The 16,454-nt window shown below is 44.6% G+C and overlaps 1 protein-coding gene and 1 long non-coding RNA gene across 10 annotated transcripts in view; one reads left to right on the top strand and one right to left on the bottom strand.

The window, feature by feature from the left end:
• The window catches only part of TFDP2 (transcription factor Dp-2), a 42,024-nt gene that overhangs the window by 3,665 nt on the left and 21,905 nt on the right, over window positions 1-16,454 (top strand). For all 3 annotated transcript variants that reach the window (XM_015871482.2, XM_015871480.2, XM_015871481.2), the window contains exons 2-3: window positions 7,799-7,892; window positions 13,863-13,929. In XM_015871482.2, the coding sequence (XP_015726968.1) occupies window positions 7,878-7,892; window positions 13,863-13,929 (82 nt within the window). In that variant the 5' untranslated portion in view covers window positions 7,799-7,877. The remainder of the gene's footprint in view (window positions 1-7,798; window positions 7,893-13,862; window positions 13,930-16,454) is intronic.
• On the bottom strand, window positions 4,642-12,788 carry LOC107318081. 7 transcript variants are annotated; one of them, XR_001557157.2, is made up of 5 exons: window positions 11,068-12,788; window positions 10,417-10,823; window positions 10,027-10,304; window positions 8,959-9,118; window positions 4,642-5,344 (listed from the first exon to the last, which is right to left on the bottom strand). It is a non-coding gene; the product is annotated as an uncharacterized LOC107318081 (long non-coding RNA). The 7 variants fall into 7 exon arrangements; XR_001557155.2 differs by lacking the exon at window positions 4,642-5,344 and adding an exon at window positions 7,925-8,207 and having other exon boundaries at window positions 11,068-11,317; XR_001557158.2 differs by lacking the exon at window positions 4,642-5,344 and having other exon boundaries at window positions 8,697-9,118; window positions 10,027-10,116; window positions 10,260-10,304.

The following is a 16,454-nucleotide window of genomic DNA, read 5'->3' as shown; positions in this document are numbered from 1 at the left end:
CTCTGAAACTGTGCTCTGATTACAGCAGGCTTCAGTTTATTTAGAACCCAGCTGACAGGTGTAAATACACTTCAGCGTTTTGTAAAACCTAATGACTTCATATATAAGATGGTAGAATTGTAGGGTACGGGTTGATTCTGTCTAACACAGCAGCCTTCTGTATCCAGCACAGCTCGTTGTGCTCCTTGCTGTGTAAGGCTCTGGGGAAGCTGAGGTGCAAAGACAAAACTTCTCACTGCTTCCAAGTGAGCTGTCAGAGCGTGCCCACACTGCAGTGAACTCTCCAGAGGCTCAGATCAGTCTTTGTACAAACACAGCGTAACCAACCTTCTGTCACATTTCAACCCATAAGTTAATTTGCAGTGTGTCATAAATGCTTTTTGCAGAAACCAAGTCTCAGTGTGGTTCTGCAGGCCGGGCTACCAAGCAGCTCACTCAGCTCGGCTGTGGCTCAGTCCTGGGCATGGGCCAGGCCGTCTGGCTGCCAGGGGCCGCATCAGGCACAGAGCTTTCCTCTCCCCCTTTCTGCCCCACCCTCGTGATGCTGACACTATCAGGAGCCCAGTGGGCTGAGCAGTGGGTCAGCGTGGCAGTTCTTGAGAGTGCGCAGTGAGGGGATGGGGTGGGAATTGTAGGAAATAAGAGAAAGTGGAAGGTCCCTGATGTCTCTGAGCAATGATATCAGGGCGGGATCTCGCATCAGTGCAGCAGGTTTTGTGGAGCTGCACCCTAAGGTAATTGATTCTGTGTGCTGTAACCAAGATTTGTGAGTTTGTGCATCTCTACATAAAGGTTCTTTTCCCTGTTTTGGCGCTGTGACAAGTTGTGACCAAAAAGCTGTGCCTGGCTGCCTGGTTGTGTTTTAGCTTTTCCTGTTCAGTGAGTCCTGTTGTAATCTCCAGTCCATGCGGGAGCAGACCCATTAATAGCTGCACACTGCAACAGAGCTTCTCGCAGACAGCAACGTGTGGGAAATGTCATAAAGTCTCTCCCTGTCGTCAAGTTCTCTATCCCTATATAACATGGGGATCTTTAATTAACTGCAGACATAGAATTATCTTGAGTTCAGTGGATGTTAAGGTTTTTCCAGCTGTGGGGTATAGAGGTGAGTGTATCTCAAGAGGACATTTCAGCTGTTCTGTGTATCAGTCGCTGTATTGATAACTCTGAATGTTCTAGAAGGTCAAAATGAAAATGCATTTCAGGACAATATCCAGAACGTTCTCTGATGTATCACGCAGCACATAAACTGGTGGCAGGTAGTAAGAAGCTTGGATGAAACCTCAGCAGAAAAAAACATCTGCTTCTTTCTTTTGCCCCATCCCTGGGGGTGCCAGTGCCGGGTTGGATGGGCACAGAGCAGCCAGCACGTGGCAGGGGCTGCAGCTGGGTGGGATGATGGGTCCCTTTCCTACAGCATCCTGGGCTTCACCGGAGCTTGATTGAAAGAGGAGTTAATGCATTATTGGGAATAGACCAAGATTGTCTTAGTGAGGTATTTTACAGTCGTCTGTATAGATAAGTGAGTGTTTTGTTTCCAAATGTCATTCCACCATTGAAATGAACACCTAAAAGAAAAAATGCATTTGGAAATATAGTATGTTCCTCACTGACAGGAAACTTTAGTTTGTGCTGTTTGCTGACAGAAAGTGGTTCTGCTTCAAGTGCCTTTCAATCTTCAGCGCTCTGGGTGAGGTGATGCTTTTAAACTCACTTCTAAAGGTATTTTATTTTGTTTAAGGTTCTGATCCCATTGAACAGTCATTTAGGCTTGTTCAGGCACTTTAATCACCTTGGCTGTTCTTTTGAAGGCATACTTTTACTTTGTTCACAGTAAATGCTGGAGAAAAAACAAGTTGTAGTTGCTGACAGGTAGTTGTAATGTACGTCATTGTTGGTGCTCCTGAGAGCTTCTTTTTTGCTATTGTTTTCCAGATGAAAACTGCCATGTGATAAGCACGCCCTGTGTCTGAATGCACCCACCCCATCGGTGGCTTTTTGAACTTGTTCATTAAGTGATGAGCCAGGTGTGTATGGACATTGATGTACCTTTTTTTTTCCCAGTTTGGGGCTGTGTTTATTCCTCATAAAAGGTAAAACTGAGACTGTCACCTGAAGAGCTTCAGAGAAATAACGTGTGCGATGGGATCTTCTTGAACGTGTTCACAATCCCAAATTTCAGTTTCATGACCTTGATCCCAGAGCTGGGTTTGTTCTCTGTAGTACAGTCCATCTGATTAGCGCATACACGTTGCTATCTTTTTAACTAAACTTTTAGTTCTTTTTTACCACAATGCCTTCAAAATGGGTTGAATGCTGACATGCTTTTCAGGAAGTTGATGCGCTTGCAGGTGTATTTCTGTTCAGTACTGTGTGATTTTCAAGTTGTGCTGGTCTGAAAGCACAGATACAGTGAGGCAATGTGTGTGTAACAGGTGGTCTGATCCATGTAGATGCTGTGCATAAATTAGTGTATTGATTAACGAGGGATCTTTCTGTGGCTGCTGTCTTCTGAGGTCAGTGTTGTAGTGCTGCAGCTTCCAAGTTAGTGTTACAAAGAGGGGAGTGAACAGCACGAGCTATTTTCTGGCCAAGGCAGGCGTGATACGGGTTGGTTTTGGTGGTGTTGAAACTGGTGACACTTTCAATGCTTGTAGCTGACCCAGCAACTTGGAATCGTTTCCACTTTGCAGTGCTCTCGATGGAGTAAATCAAAAAAAGCATTGCTCGGTCATGATAAAAATCAGCGTTAAGGATCTGTGCAGCCTTTTCTGTGTTTCACAAAGACATTTCCTTTGCATTTTAGGTAGTCTCCAATAGTTGCCTTATTCTGTAGGTGCTTGATACTGACATAAATTACACTTTGTGTTGTGGGGAGGTGGCCTGTGTCTTTGTGAAGCTGCAGTATACAAAGTGCAGGTCAGAATTCAAGGAAATTAAAGAAATCTAAGATGTTTGCTACTGATTTATTGTCAAGGGCTGGAAACAGACTGTTCAGGTGTGGGGTTTATTCTTTCCTACTGCAAGGTTTTAGCCAACGTGTGTATTAAAGGAACAACTTAAAGTATGACTTTGGGCCAGAGAAAATAATGTACAAAGGAGAACACATGTAGCATTTTTCTCAGGTAACTGGTTTCCATTCTGCAGTGTTTGTCATACTGGCGTTTTGCTTCAGTATCACTTCAGAATAGATCTGTCTATTGACTCGTGATGAAGGATAAGTGTAGAGAACTAAACTAACTGAACTGGAGCTTGATGGTGTACATTGCTGTAAATCTACTGTTCTCGGTGTCTTTTTGATGGCATCAGCATAAGTGGTTGTGCAGTGGAAGCTCTAGAAGAAATCACACCTTGCAACGTACCTGGCTGTACCGCTCTGTTCTCTCAGAGCTGTACAATACTTGACCAAAAGGTAAAAACATGGGAGTGGATTATAAACCGAGCTTAGATTACAGAGAGCTTCAGTTCAAGCAAAGCAGTGTGTGTGTGTGTCATGTGCTTTGGGCTGTGTGTGTCATTGTTGCACTAGAAACCGGCTCAGGAACAAAACGGTGGAGTTTTGTTTCTCTATCTGTGCAGGGCAAGCTGTCAAACAGCAATTCAGAACGCAGAGAATCTCCATTTTGAGGCCATCTGTGTAAGTTCTTTTGTCTGGACCTGACAAGGGGTCATGGCAGATGGTGGGGTCACAAAGTCTGGCTTCTTGAGCTTGACAAAATGTGTTCATAAAGCTGGAAGAACACCAACTGTTTGCACTGCCTGAAAAGCACTGCGGCAAGTGACTGTAATAGTTTATGGACGCTGCCTTCTGGATCACTAAGCTTGATGGCAAGTAACTTGTCAAAGATTAAACTAGTTTGCCTATCTGCCAGCAGGTTGAAACTGCCTAGAAAATGTTTTCTTTGCTGTGTTTTAGTTGAGTAAATTACTTGTAAAGCCTCGTGAAGTGAGACTGGGAAGGGAAAATGCATCATGAATTTGGGCCAGAGCTGCAGGTGATGTGCTTGGAAGGTGCGTGTGGGGGAGGAAAAAGGAACGGCAGAATCCTGACTTACAAATGTGGTGCATGTTGTCAGTGTTTGATCTTTGCTGTGGGCCATTGCCACCACATGGCTTTTCTGTGGCTACTCTCCGGGTTTCAAGATGGCTGCACAGCTCTAGCAGTCCCTTTTCCCCTGGGATATTAATAGATAACTCTGTATTCTTCTAATTATTTCCTCACCAGATAAAAGTGCTTGTTATTTTCTTGGATGTTTTGTTGTGGAACTGAAACCAAAAGCTCTTTTTGCTACCGTATGTCTTAGTAGACAGAGAGCGTGGTATTCAAATGCTGGAATAGCTGCAGCAGGTTGGGGCAGCAAGGGAAGTGGATACAGCTCATTCAGTAGGTAAGGGAGAGCACTGCCAAATTGAGTAGCGTGTTTTCCTTTAATTCTAATAGCAGCTGAAGTGATACAGCATCTGAATAAACTAAGAGATCTGTAGACAGTCTGATGGAGATCAAGGAGCATGGAATGAAGGAATGACTAAAAAAGGATGTGGCAACTGAAAACATTCATTATTCAAACATTTATTCATTCCCTGAACCATTAAATAGACAAATAGATACATAAATGAAAGAATGTGACAGTGTCTCCAGGTTCTCGGGTTTATACTCAAATGTCTTTCCAGAACTATCTCCCTGAGACCTCTCAGCTTAAACCTATAACAGGTGCTGCGCTCCCAGCTGTCCCCTGTGGGTCCCACACTGTGGTGCTGGCCCAGCACCTGCATGTGCCCCATTACAGCTGCAGGTGCCGTATGGGGCAGCCCCGCAGGCAGCATCAATATGGCTGCTGCTGGAATGGCCTTATTAAAGGATGGGGTTAGGAGGGCCCAAGGATCCTGCTGCTCTGCTGCTTGTGGGAGCTGGGGAGGCTCCTGATGTGCTGGGTAAATCCAGATGCCGTGGAAAGCAGAGAAGCAGAGGTGGCACCCGCAGCCTGCTTGTTGCTCAGTGGCAGCGGGAGGGAGGGCAGAGTCTGGCACTTCTCCCTCCCTGCTGCTGCAGCACGGCCTGGCAGGGCTGGAGCAGCTCCAGCTTAGGGTGGTGACTTTCGTCGGGTGTTTGAGTGGCAGTGGCCCTGTGGATGCTGCCATCTCTGCCTTCCGCTGCCTCCAGGCTGCTCTCTGGCCCAGCAGCTGCTCCCTGCATGGCCTGGACACCTGGGCAGCTGCACAGATGTTTCCAGTTTAGATCTCCCTGCAGGGCAAGGGCAGCCAGGGCTCTTGTGAGGGCAACCCTTCTCTTGCACTGTTCAAGCAGTTGTGGATTATCTCTCTTTGAGCGGCAGTAGAAGAGTAACTACAAAATGCAAAGGAGAAGAGCTAGTTACTATCAGTTTAGGACTGTAAGATACCAGAAGCAGGGCTTTTAATTGATAAAGACAAACACGGGTATTAGAAAGGTGTATTGGTCAGTGTAGGCTGACTAAAACAGAGTATGTTGCACATATGTGTGTTTTTCCCAGTTTGTCTTTATTTCTGACAAATGCTGTGATTTCAACAGCACGGCTTCTGCAAGGGAGTAGCTGTGCACCCAGGTGATGCTCTGCCATGTCAGCAGTCTCCCAGAGGCTGCTCTGTAGGTCCAACTAGAAAAAGACACTAAGTATGTTTTGCTGATGGCATAAACAGGAGATGTGCAACTCCTCTTTGATCCTCATGCTTCTAGTGGATATTGTAGAAATTTAGAACACAGGCTAACAAAATCAGTGATGTTCTTTAAGCCTTTTAAATCATACCTCACTCTTCAGGATCAAGTGCTAAATCTGTAAAGGCTTGATCTGGAGATAGTGTCTTGAAGCAGGACTTGAGTGTGTGCTGAGTTTGAGGACAACACTGGACTAGAGGAGCTATAGGCTCCCTCAGGTGTAGAGAGGCCTTGCAGAGAGATATTGACAAACATGAAGGCTGGGTAATCCCCAGCTGTGTGGAGCTGAACAAGAGCAAGTGCCAGATTCTGCACCTGGAGTGGAGGTGCCCAGGATATACGTACAGAAGACATGGGGATGAGAGGCAGGAGGGCAGCTGTGTGGAAAGGGATCTGGGGGTTCTGGCTGACAACAGGTTGAATCTGAGCCAGCAGAGTGCCTTGGCAGACCAAAGGGCCAACCATACCTAGGGTGCACCAGGCCACCGGGTGAGGGAACGGGTTGTCCCACTCTAATCTGTGTTGTGTGGCCTCTCCTCACACACTGTGTGCAGTGTTGGGCACCACAATATGAGGAGGACATAAAATTGTTAGAATGCTTGCAAAGGAGGGCAGGAAAACAGTGGAAGGTCTGAAGGGGCAGAGGTGTGAGGAGCTGCTGACGTCCCTAGGGTTTGCTCAGCACAGAGCAGAGGAGCTGAGGGGAGCCCTCATGGTGGCTGCAGCTCCTTACAGGGAGTGGAGGGATGCTGAGCTCTGCTCTGTGTGACAGCAACAGGGCCTGTCACTGCTCCTAGAGAGCAGGGGGTGAGACTGGGATGGGTCAGGGGGGCCAGGAAAAGATTGTTCACCAGAGGATGGTGTGCAAGGAACAGGCTGCCCAAGGCAGCAGGCACAGCCCCAAGCTGCAGGAGCTCAAGAAGCATTTGGCCACTCAGACACAGGGTTTCAGTTTTGAATGGTGCTGCAGGGAGTTGGGAGTTGGACTCAGTGACCCTTGTGGGTCCATTCCAACTTGGGTTCTTTGGTTCTTTTGGTCTGGTTCTTTATCTGCGTTATCCATACTCGTGAATGCAGTGTCAATAGAGACTGTCATGAGCAACATACACTACTGAAATCATTTTTGGTCCTCTCTTAGAAATGGTGATGACAGTGGTCACACTCAAAGCTTGCAGTTTGAATTTCAAAGGAATCAGCATAGATTGTACTTGCGTTTGCAGCTGGTGAGTTCTGCTGTTAACGACTGAGACTCACAGTGATCAGTTCAGGTGTTTTCTAAGATTTTTCTGAATCAATTCCACTCCTGAAAGTGGAGCTTTTCTCCCTCGTGCATCTAAGCACAGTTCAGATGTCTCTTTAAGCCCCATTTATTAACAGCAAGTAGTTCTTCAAAGTACTTTCAGAGTACTTGAGCATTTTATCAGATTGTCTATAAAATGGTTTGTGCTGCCAATGTTTGTAATTTGTTTTCTTTTGTAAGACTTGTGGAAGATTTGATTAAAAAAAAAGAAAAAAGAGAGAGAGAGAGAGAGAGAGAAGTCACTTTGAGAATTCTTCAGTTTATGTTTATCTTCCCTGGAATTTTAATATAACTAATTACAAAGGCTTGAAAATATTTAAAAAGGAATTAGAACAGGAGTGGGGTTGGGGTTTGGATGCTTCCTGAATTAGCACAATGTTTGCTGTGTCTGTACATTTCCTGGTGTTTCCTGCTCCTTCTCGAGATCTTTGTATGTGCGCTGTGATAGAATTAGGCATTTTCTCAATTGACAGTTAAAAAGACACAATGAAAAGATTAATTCTCCTTCAGTTTTTGGGGTCAGTCTGTATTTGATGTAAATGGTTCCGTGGCTTTAACTACAAGACTTTAGTAATGGTGTGATAAGCTCTGCTAGCACAGGAATGTATCCGGACTGCATTTAAGATTTCATTTCTGAGTATTTCAAGCACTGTAAGTTTCTAGTATATGTGCTGAACCTCCTGTTGTGGTGAGTAACTTCACTGAAAATAAATACGTGCAAAATTGGGCTGTCCCGGGGTGATGCAGAGTTTGGATAGAGCTGAGAATGTATTTTAACTCTCATGTTTTAATTTTCTTTCTTACAGGGTGTTGGTTTTAAAGATTCTGTGAAGATGAAAAGGGACATCTTATGGTTTTACAGAATATAGAGCGAGACCTTCTGACATGACGGCAAAAAATGTAAGTTTATAGTTGTGTACCATGTATTCCTTTTTATACCAGTGTGCTGCCAGTCGCTATTGACTTTGAGAATTTGAAGCTCTTTGCATTAGTTCTCTTGAATGGACAATATTTTTGCATACTACAAACATCTTCTGCAGTATTTTATTCATGTAAACTAGTTGGAAGCTCCTTAATGATACAGAGTTGAATCAGTTATAGGTCAGGTTAACAATCAAGGCAGTAGCTTCTGCTGTTGTTTCCACTAACATTGCTGCAAACCTCTCATTTTGTTGAAGCACCAGAGTAAGATCCTACTGAGTCCCAGTGTCACAACTGTAAAAAAGAGCAGACATGTTTATTTACCAATGTCTGTGTGCTCCTAGAAGACTCGGGGCTTTCCTGCCACATAACCAGACTGTAGCGTGTTGTCCAGAAGCTCTGTCTTTTACTTCTCTACCCCCAGTTCTGAGGAAGCTTATAGAATGGATAGCATCCTGACCTTCATTTTTGGTCTGATTTTCAGTGCTTCTTGAGGTACACAACTTGTATACAGAATAGATTTGATTAAGGTGGTCAGTTAGCAAACATCACTGTGAGCCCTCAGCAATTTGTCGCCTTTGGTAAAACATCCTGTGGTTTAATTAAATTCAAACGGGCTTAGTAACCAACATGGCTTAAGAAGAAAGTACCCAGAACAAACATGCAGGGAGTGTTAGGATGGCTTTCAGTTCAGATGTTCAGAAGCAGCACAAGCTTTTGTGCATATTTTGATCAATGTCAAGGCTATAGCTTGGTTAAATTAATTCTCCAGTCCTGGAAAGATCTTTTCTGTTCATTTTATTAGTAAAGTTATTTGCTTTGTAGTTCTAGGAAAGGCTTTCCAATGTCTTAACTATTTGATTCCAGCTGACCAACTCAGAGGATAAATTAATGTGTATTACTTATTCTGTAGTCCGTGCTCAAGTGTAGTATAAATAGATAATTCTACTGATGTCTGTGGTTTTGACCTTTACTTCAGTGTAGTCAAAGGATAAACAGCAGTGCCAGTAAAATCCTTGGAGTGCTCTGCAGCGTGGTCACATACCCTGGAAGGAGCCTCAGGAGTCCCATCTATTCCAGTGCCCTGCTTAGCACCTTGTCGCCTTCATGCAGAGCGCAGTTGTTCGGGGCTTTGTCCAGGGCTGCTCAGGGCTTCAGTTTTTAAAACCTCCAATGGCATCCAGGCTGATCAACATTCCCTTGTGCTGAGTATAGAACCATATTTTTGCTGTTAGGTACTTTTAACTCAAGGCTGTAGTTTCTTTATAGAGTAAGCATTTTATTGGTATGCGTGCTATAAAAATTTCTAAAATAAACTGTGCTAACCTAGTTTATATTTGTTAAATATACTTGTCCAAAGCATCTGGGGGAAAAAAAACCAATAGACTAAACCAACCAACCAGAAAACAAGTGTAATAATAACAGGAGTAACAATGTGCTTTCTGTCTTTATTTGCAGCACTTTTTCTGCATTTCCTAACCTCAGTTACTTATTACTACACATATTGGCCAGCAGCATCAGCCCCCAGTTATTCTATTGCTACTTGAAGGCCAAGGAGTGCTTCTGAAATGTAGAGCTCAGGGTTTGGTTTGTATCTTTGGGTTTCTGCAGCCTGAAATCTGTTCTGAATGTAAGGCTGCTATCTGTTATGCTGTCTGAAATGTTTTACTGATGTGCAGAGGTTGAAGTGGAAGATAATTTCTGAACAGAGCTTATCTGCAGAGGTATCTCCTCCATCTCTTTTTATTCTGTTGAAGCATCAAGGAAAGAGATATTGAAAATACTGGAGTTTGTGCAATTTTGGAGAAACTTAGAAGGGGTGTCTATGCCACCAAGTAAGTGCACACCAAGAGTCTGCCACCTCTGTGTTCCAAAATCACTGCCCTGCATCTGGGACACAGTCAGTTAGAGATGTGTGTGCTCCTAATGCATTGAGACAGCAAAGTACAGCAAGTTCAGGCCGAAATGTCTTTGTGATCTCACATGCACAACCAGGGCTGAGCTACTTTGTCTCTATGGGTGCTTGTGCTCTTCAAATTTTCAGTCTGCTGAACACATACAGAGGTTGAGAATAACATTCCTTGTTGCTGTTTTTCCTTGCTGGGGGAATTACCAAGGCTGGGCACGCTGCTCACTTCAGGAAAGGCAGAACACTTCCTAGTGTCTGTGGAACGTTGCTTCTGAGAAGAATCCCAGCCAACCACTGATGAATAACAAAATGGTGAATAAAAGTTTTGAATTCTCTTGGAGATTCAATATTTCCATGCTTACAACATGCAGTGTACACAGATGTTGTTTAAGTTGCCTTATAATAAGTTATTTTATTCCTCTGTCATGTCTTCTAACCTGTTTTATACCTCCGTTCTCATCTGTCCTTCAGGTAAGAAGGCACTAAAAATTGAGAAATGCGGAAAACAAAAACAGCAAGAAACTTATTTTTAGGGCAAAATAAATAATGTGCCACAGGAAGGTTATGTGAATAAGAGCTGTTAGCTTTGATTACCTGATTTGTATTTATATAAATGTACCTGCAGAGAGCTTTGTCATCACTTCTCAGAAGGTGATTGTCACGTCACAGGTGAGGTCAGTTGAATGGCCGTAAGAGCCTACAGGAATATAGAAGTAGCCAGGCTGTTTTTCCCTACCCATGAGCAGCTTCCTTGTGCTAGAATCCAGAAAGATTCCAGGGCAGAGAAAAAAAAACTTTTCAGGTTGATAGGAGAAAGAATTTCTTGTATGAGAGGAAGGATTGCAGAGGGATCTTGGTACCTGGCAAGTGTGTCAAGCAGTGGAGAAGGCCGATAACTGTAAGTGCAACTTGTGAAGGTTTACCTCATCTGAAACTCCCCAGATTCTCTTTTTGATACTTTTCTCAGCCCCGTTTGGAAACTTTTTAGTCATTATTTAGAACTGAAAAATAAATGCTGAAAGTATTTAATGGGATGCAAAGGCTTACCAGGTGCTTGTTACCAGCTGCTTGTTACCAGGTGCTTGTTACCAGCTGCTTGTTCCCAGCTGCTTGCTTTGTCTTATTTCAGGGTTGGATTTATCTTGTTGCAGATAGAAACAGGAATCCAGCCCCTGCCATCCCAGTAGTCCAGACACTGGGGCAGTGTAACAAAGTAGGAGTCGTACAAAAAGCAATAAGTGATACCTGTGTAAGCTGAACGATACCTCTGCAGCCTGAAGTCTTCAAATATGGTCTCAGTAAGAATGAGTTACTTGTAACACAACAACAAGGGCTGCTCCAAAAGCGATGCCTCCTATTTTACTTTGTTGGCCCACAATGTCAGGCAGGTGCTGGTGGTACGACAGCAGAGGCTGAACCTTCCCCCCGGTGTGCCATTGTGTTCTGTTGCCATGTGACAGATGGAGCCTGGCAGAATGGTGTCTGACATGGACGTGCATACGGAGCAAAGGTGTGGGAGTGAATTTCTCCATGTGGAAGAACGGCACCCACTGACATTCCTTGTTGCCTGCTGAGCATTTCTGAAGCCCAGGCAGTGGGTGTGAGTGCAGTGAGGTGGTGGGCGGTGTGTTTTAGCAGTGGTGTCAGCAGTGTGAAAGACGAGCCATGTTCTGGTCTGCTGTGCATAGCTGTCACAGCACAGAGCGTGGAGTGCCTCCATCAGCACGTCCATGTGAAGCAGCCGATGGTGGTGACTGTGTTGAAAAGTGGTGCTTGGTAGCTGAGAATTTGCTCTGTCAAATAATGCTGTAACTGTTGTGGTTTCCACATTGGAGACTTTACTTGCAAAGTAACCTACGTACTTATTTTTTTCTCTTCCTTAAAATCCATTTGGAGTACATCTAAAACGTACGGGTGATTTATGTGAAATAGAAATTGCATTTCTTCCATTAGCCAGGATGTAGGTCGCTAATACTTGGATGGTTAAACTAAAAGACACCCAAAAGCAGTGACTTACAGAAATGCAGGTAACAGCATGACCTGCAGCCTCACTAACATCAGAATGAAACGCTATAAATGAAACACTTGCTCTGCAGTAGTAGCATAATGTTGTAGCAAGTTTGTTGGGTTTCCTTGAGGAAACCTTAGTTTCCTCCTCAGCTTAGTTACGGTCAGTGTTCTGTGGGAGAAACACTCTTCTTGATTTGTCACTTCTCATTTAAGCTCCCAAGAAATTCAGATTTGTTTTCAAGCTCTTCAATGAGGAGAAGCTCATGCATTCAGTGGGTGCTCTGTGCAGCTGTGTCAGTAGGACCGTCATTATGGTGGGTGTGCTGTGCAGACTGAAATTGGTGTCCTTTGGATCACAGAAGGACAGGACAAAAAACAGCTCAGGACTTCAGTTCTGACCAACATTTCCTTAAGGGCCAAATCCATCCCATCATCCAAGTGTTCAGAGAACGCAATGTAAACATTTGAATTTTAACAAGTGCTGCAGAGTCTCATTGGGCAGATAGCACTGCGGTGTGTCATCACCAGGGCTTCACTGAAGCTCACTGGGAGATGATGGGGAACGTACAGCCATAAATCCCGAGCTGAAGTTCTGCCTTTGAGGATGTTGTTGGGAATCCTAATTCTTACCCTTTCTTCTGGAACAAGTTGTGCCCTTATATCCAACGCTTGGTATCCAGCCTGGTTCCTTCAGTGAAGCTCTGATTTAAAATTCTCCTATTTGTGTTTCTGAACTTCTCACAGAGGCAGGGTGCCTATGGAGAAGCCAGCTGTATATTCCCTGTGTGTAGGCAGTAGTGTGCTCAAGTGGCGCCTCTGCGGCTGGAAAGTCCTTTTGTGACTGTGCACATCGCTGAACTTTCCAGCCCCAGTTTCAAAGATCCCTTTGGGAACAAGCTGTGCACCAGTTGTCAGGGAGGGCTCGACGTGCTCCTCCTGCAGGAGCAGTCACTGCAGCCCTGCCATGGGCAGACGGGTACCTGCAGGTGCTGCTTGTCCCCACGCTGGCAGAGGTGCTGGCGGTGCAGCAGCACCCATCCCTGCTCAGCCCTGCCCTGCTGCGCTGCCACCATTTGATTTGTGTGCAATCAAACCATTCTCTAATTGGATACGATTACAGTTCTGCATGTAGCCCTAGCAAGTGTCCTATTTTTACTGCATACATCTGTAATATAAAGCAAATACTTGATCCTTGACAGCATGGTTGTTGCTTAACTTGGATACCTGGCCGTTTTGTCCCAGTCAATTACCAAAGCGCTCACGTTTTGTAGCATTTTTTATAAGATGTTGTGGTAGTTTCAGTAATTTCCTGCTGGAGGAATTGTCCTCCATAGCCGTCACTCGGCGCTTATTGCAGCTTCTGTCTTGGTAGCAAACCAAAATACTTTGTTCACTAAGGTGCCTCAGGTGCAGCACTCTGAAGCTGCTGGGTGCTGCATTGCTACCTGCTGCTGGGTGCACACCTCACTGCCTGCCACCTGCGGACTTGCCATCTCTTCCCTCCCTGTCTAGGAGTGGTGACCTTGTGTTTTCCTACACAAACTCCACCTTTCTGTGCCTTGTGTACATGCCAAAATCAGAGATGCACTGTTCTGAATATGACTAAGATCTCTGTGTCTCCAATAATTTACTCTCTGTGTGAACAGTCTCTGAAGACCAGAGGATGTACATAAAACACATCAGTAGTCACAGCTCCTCAAACCTATGGGCTGTGTGGTGTTGTTGGTGGCAACTGCCCTGTAAGACTTGGAGGGTTCAGTGACTCAGACAGTGATAATGTGCTTCTTGGGTCATGTACAGCACAGTATGAGAATATACAAGGATTTGGGGTTTTTTTTAGGTAAGAACTTGATTAGAAATTGGTCTTGGAACCTTGCTTCACATATCATGCTCTCATTAGGCTCTGCAAGACACAGGATTATGATGTTTCAGCAGTGCAGAACAGATTACTTTCATAATACTGTTAGTTGCTTACTGGAAAATGTGGAAAGGTCTGTCATATTTTAAGACTTGAAAAATGTTTTGTTCAGGTTGGTGTGACTCCCACAAATGGAGACTTGAAAGGATTTATAGATCAGAACCAGAGTCCAACAAAAGGTAAGAGAATTCTACTTGCATATGTAGTAGAGAAGCAAACGCTAAGATTTCTTTCTCTCTTGTGTTTACTAAATGAATATTGCTGCTGGTTTCACAGCACTTCATGTGTTGTTTTGGGAGGCCCAGAATTCAGTTTCTCAAAGCGTACGTTCTGCAGTCACACTGGTAGATGTGATGTGTTACAAACATCAGGTGTTTCTGATGTTGAAGTTTACAGAGGCAGAGTAGGGATGGCAGTAAAAGCAGCTGAAGTGTAAAATAAGCCTTCTGTCCTTCTGTTTCCTTTTCTTGACTGTGAGTAATGTAATAGATTTTCTGATTTCCCGCCCTGAAATTCCTAGACTCAATTGTAGTCACCTTCCCAAACAGGAGTGGGAGTTGTTGATTTACTTCTATAAGTGGCTGGACAGCTAAAAATAATAGTTTTGTCCTATCCAATTTCATCTTATATTCTTGGTGAATCACTTGTGACCAATGTGTTGGCATCAGAACAGCTGTAGATTGCGATGCAATACATCTGCAGCTCCTCTAAGTACTGGAAGAGTTGGATTTACAATTTGTGAAACGCCTCAGTGAGTCTTTTTAAGTAAATGTTGTTTGCTGTGATGTCGTGCAATAAAGAAGTCTGTGCACCAGCGAGGAGAAGCATTTTTGGCTCTTCACAGCAGTTTAGATCTATCAGACTTCAGAATCAAAAACTGCAAGAATCCAGGTGTAATCTCTGCTGAGATATTACAGCTGCTGCTGTTCATGGTGTGCCTTCACCACGGTCTTAAGCTGAAATATGATGGGCTTATGTTGTGTTCCAAAGTAAAAGAGAGATCATAGAATGCCTTAGGTTACTGGGGACCTTTAAGGTATCTGACTCCAACTCCCTGCCATGGCCTGGCTGCGCACTACCAGATCAGGCTGCCCAGGGCCCCATCCAGCTGCCTGCAGAGATGGGATGTCCACAACCTCTCTGGGCAGCCTGTTCCAGCACCTCACCATCCTCTGAGTAAAAAATTTCTTCCTAACATCTAACCTAAATCTCTTTTAGTTTAAAGCCATTTTCCCTTGTCTTGTCTCTACCAGGCTGTGTAAAAAGTGGGCCCCACTTCTTCTTGTAAGCTTTCTTAAAGTACTGGAAGGGTTGCAGTGATGTCTCCCCAGAGCTTTTTCTTCTCCGAGCTAAACAAGCCAAACTCCCTTAACCTATTTTCATAGGAGAGGTGCTACAGCCCTTTGATCATCTTCATGGCCTTCCTCTGGACCTGCTCCAGCAGTTCCACATCCCTCCTGTACTGGGAGCCCCAGCCTCGGGGCACAATATGCCAAGTGGGGCCTCACAAGGGCAGAGCAGAGGGTGGCAATCATCTCTCTCCTCCTGCTGGTCACTCCTCTTTCAATGCAGCGCAGGATACTGTTGGCCATTGAGGTGCATTGCTGTCTCATGTCCAGCTTTTCGTCCATCTGGGCTACGTTTACACATTACCCATTATAGGTGGCTCAGTAGTTTACTGGATTGGGGAACAAGTTCAGTGGAAAAATACCCCTTTTTCACCTCTGGCAAAAGAAAACAAAAGTGGCCAATTCACTGCATAACCAGAGGTGTGGCTGCGCTGTCCTGGGACAGGAGTGAGCACTGGTGCTGAGGTTGCTGAAATTCATTCTTGTGCTGCTGCGTGTCTGACCAGACTGGTGCTTCTGGGGGTCCCATGGTGAGGCCTGATGAGCCCTGGGGAGTTCAGTGTGTGCTTGAAGAGACCTGCTGAAATGAGCAAGGCAGCAGCACTGGTTGTCACCTGTGTGTGCTAGTTTGAGATCAGCACAGCTGTTAACTCCTATACATTTGTGAGGAATTGAACAACAAAAGGCTGCAAGCGTACAGCTCCCTATATCACTGCATGGAGGGCTGTTGGACCCTTTTGTTTCCATCTTTTTTAAATCTTTGGTTTTTCCTGTCCTACACGCCTCTTTGACTTTATATGTTTCTGTATATGTACTGCACAGGCCACGAAGCACAATAGTTACGTATTTATGGTCTTCTAAGTATCAAAGAATAGCAACACTATTTATTCTCCAGAATGAGCAGTACTGGCAGTGACCGAGTGATGGAAAAGCAGCGTGCAGCTGCACAGTGCTCGTGCTCTGACACAATCAGACATGTGTCCACTGACAGATTCTTATCTTGAATTTGCTTGAGCAGCAAACGTGCTCAGTTTGTGGTACTGTTAAATATTCTGTACTTAAAGCCTCTCTATGGGAGTTTTAACTCAGTTTCTTTCCCATGTGCTCAGTTTTCCATAGGTAAAATGGGAATAACGACACTGACTTCTTTTGTGCTTTGTAGTGCTGAGAAACATGATGTAAGAACTGAGTATTATTATACAAATCGTTCCAGTTAGATCCATCTATGCTGACCTTCTCCATCCGTGCTGTACGATGACCGTGACCAGGAAGCTGATGGGTCGCATTGTGCTCAGCTCCCCACTGCACACACTGCTCTATTGCAGTGATTCCGTGCACCCTTTTTAGTCGCCGTA

The sequence above is a fragment of the Coturnix japonica genome, chromosome 9, assembly GCF_001577835.2.
Source record: "Coturnix japonica isolate 7356 chromosome 9, Coturnix japonica 2.1, whole genome shotgun sequence".
In the NCBI taxonomy this organism is placed as follows: domain Eukaryota; kingdom Metazoa; phylum Chordata; class Aves; order Galliformes; family Phasianidae; genus Coturnix; species Coturnix japonica.
This window is presented reverse-complemented; position numbering and strand designations above follow the sequence as displayed.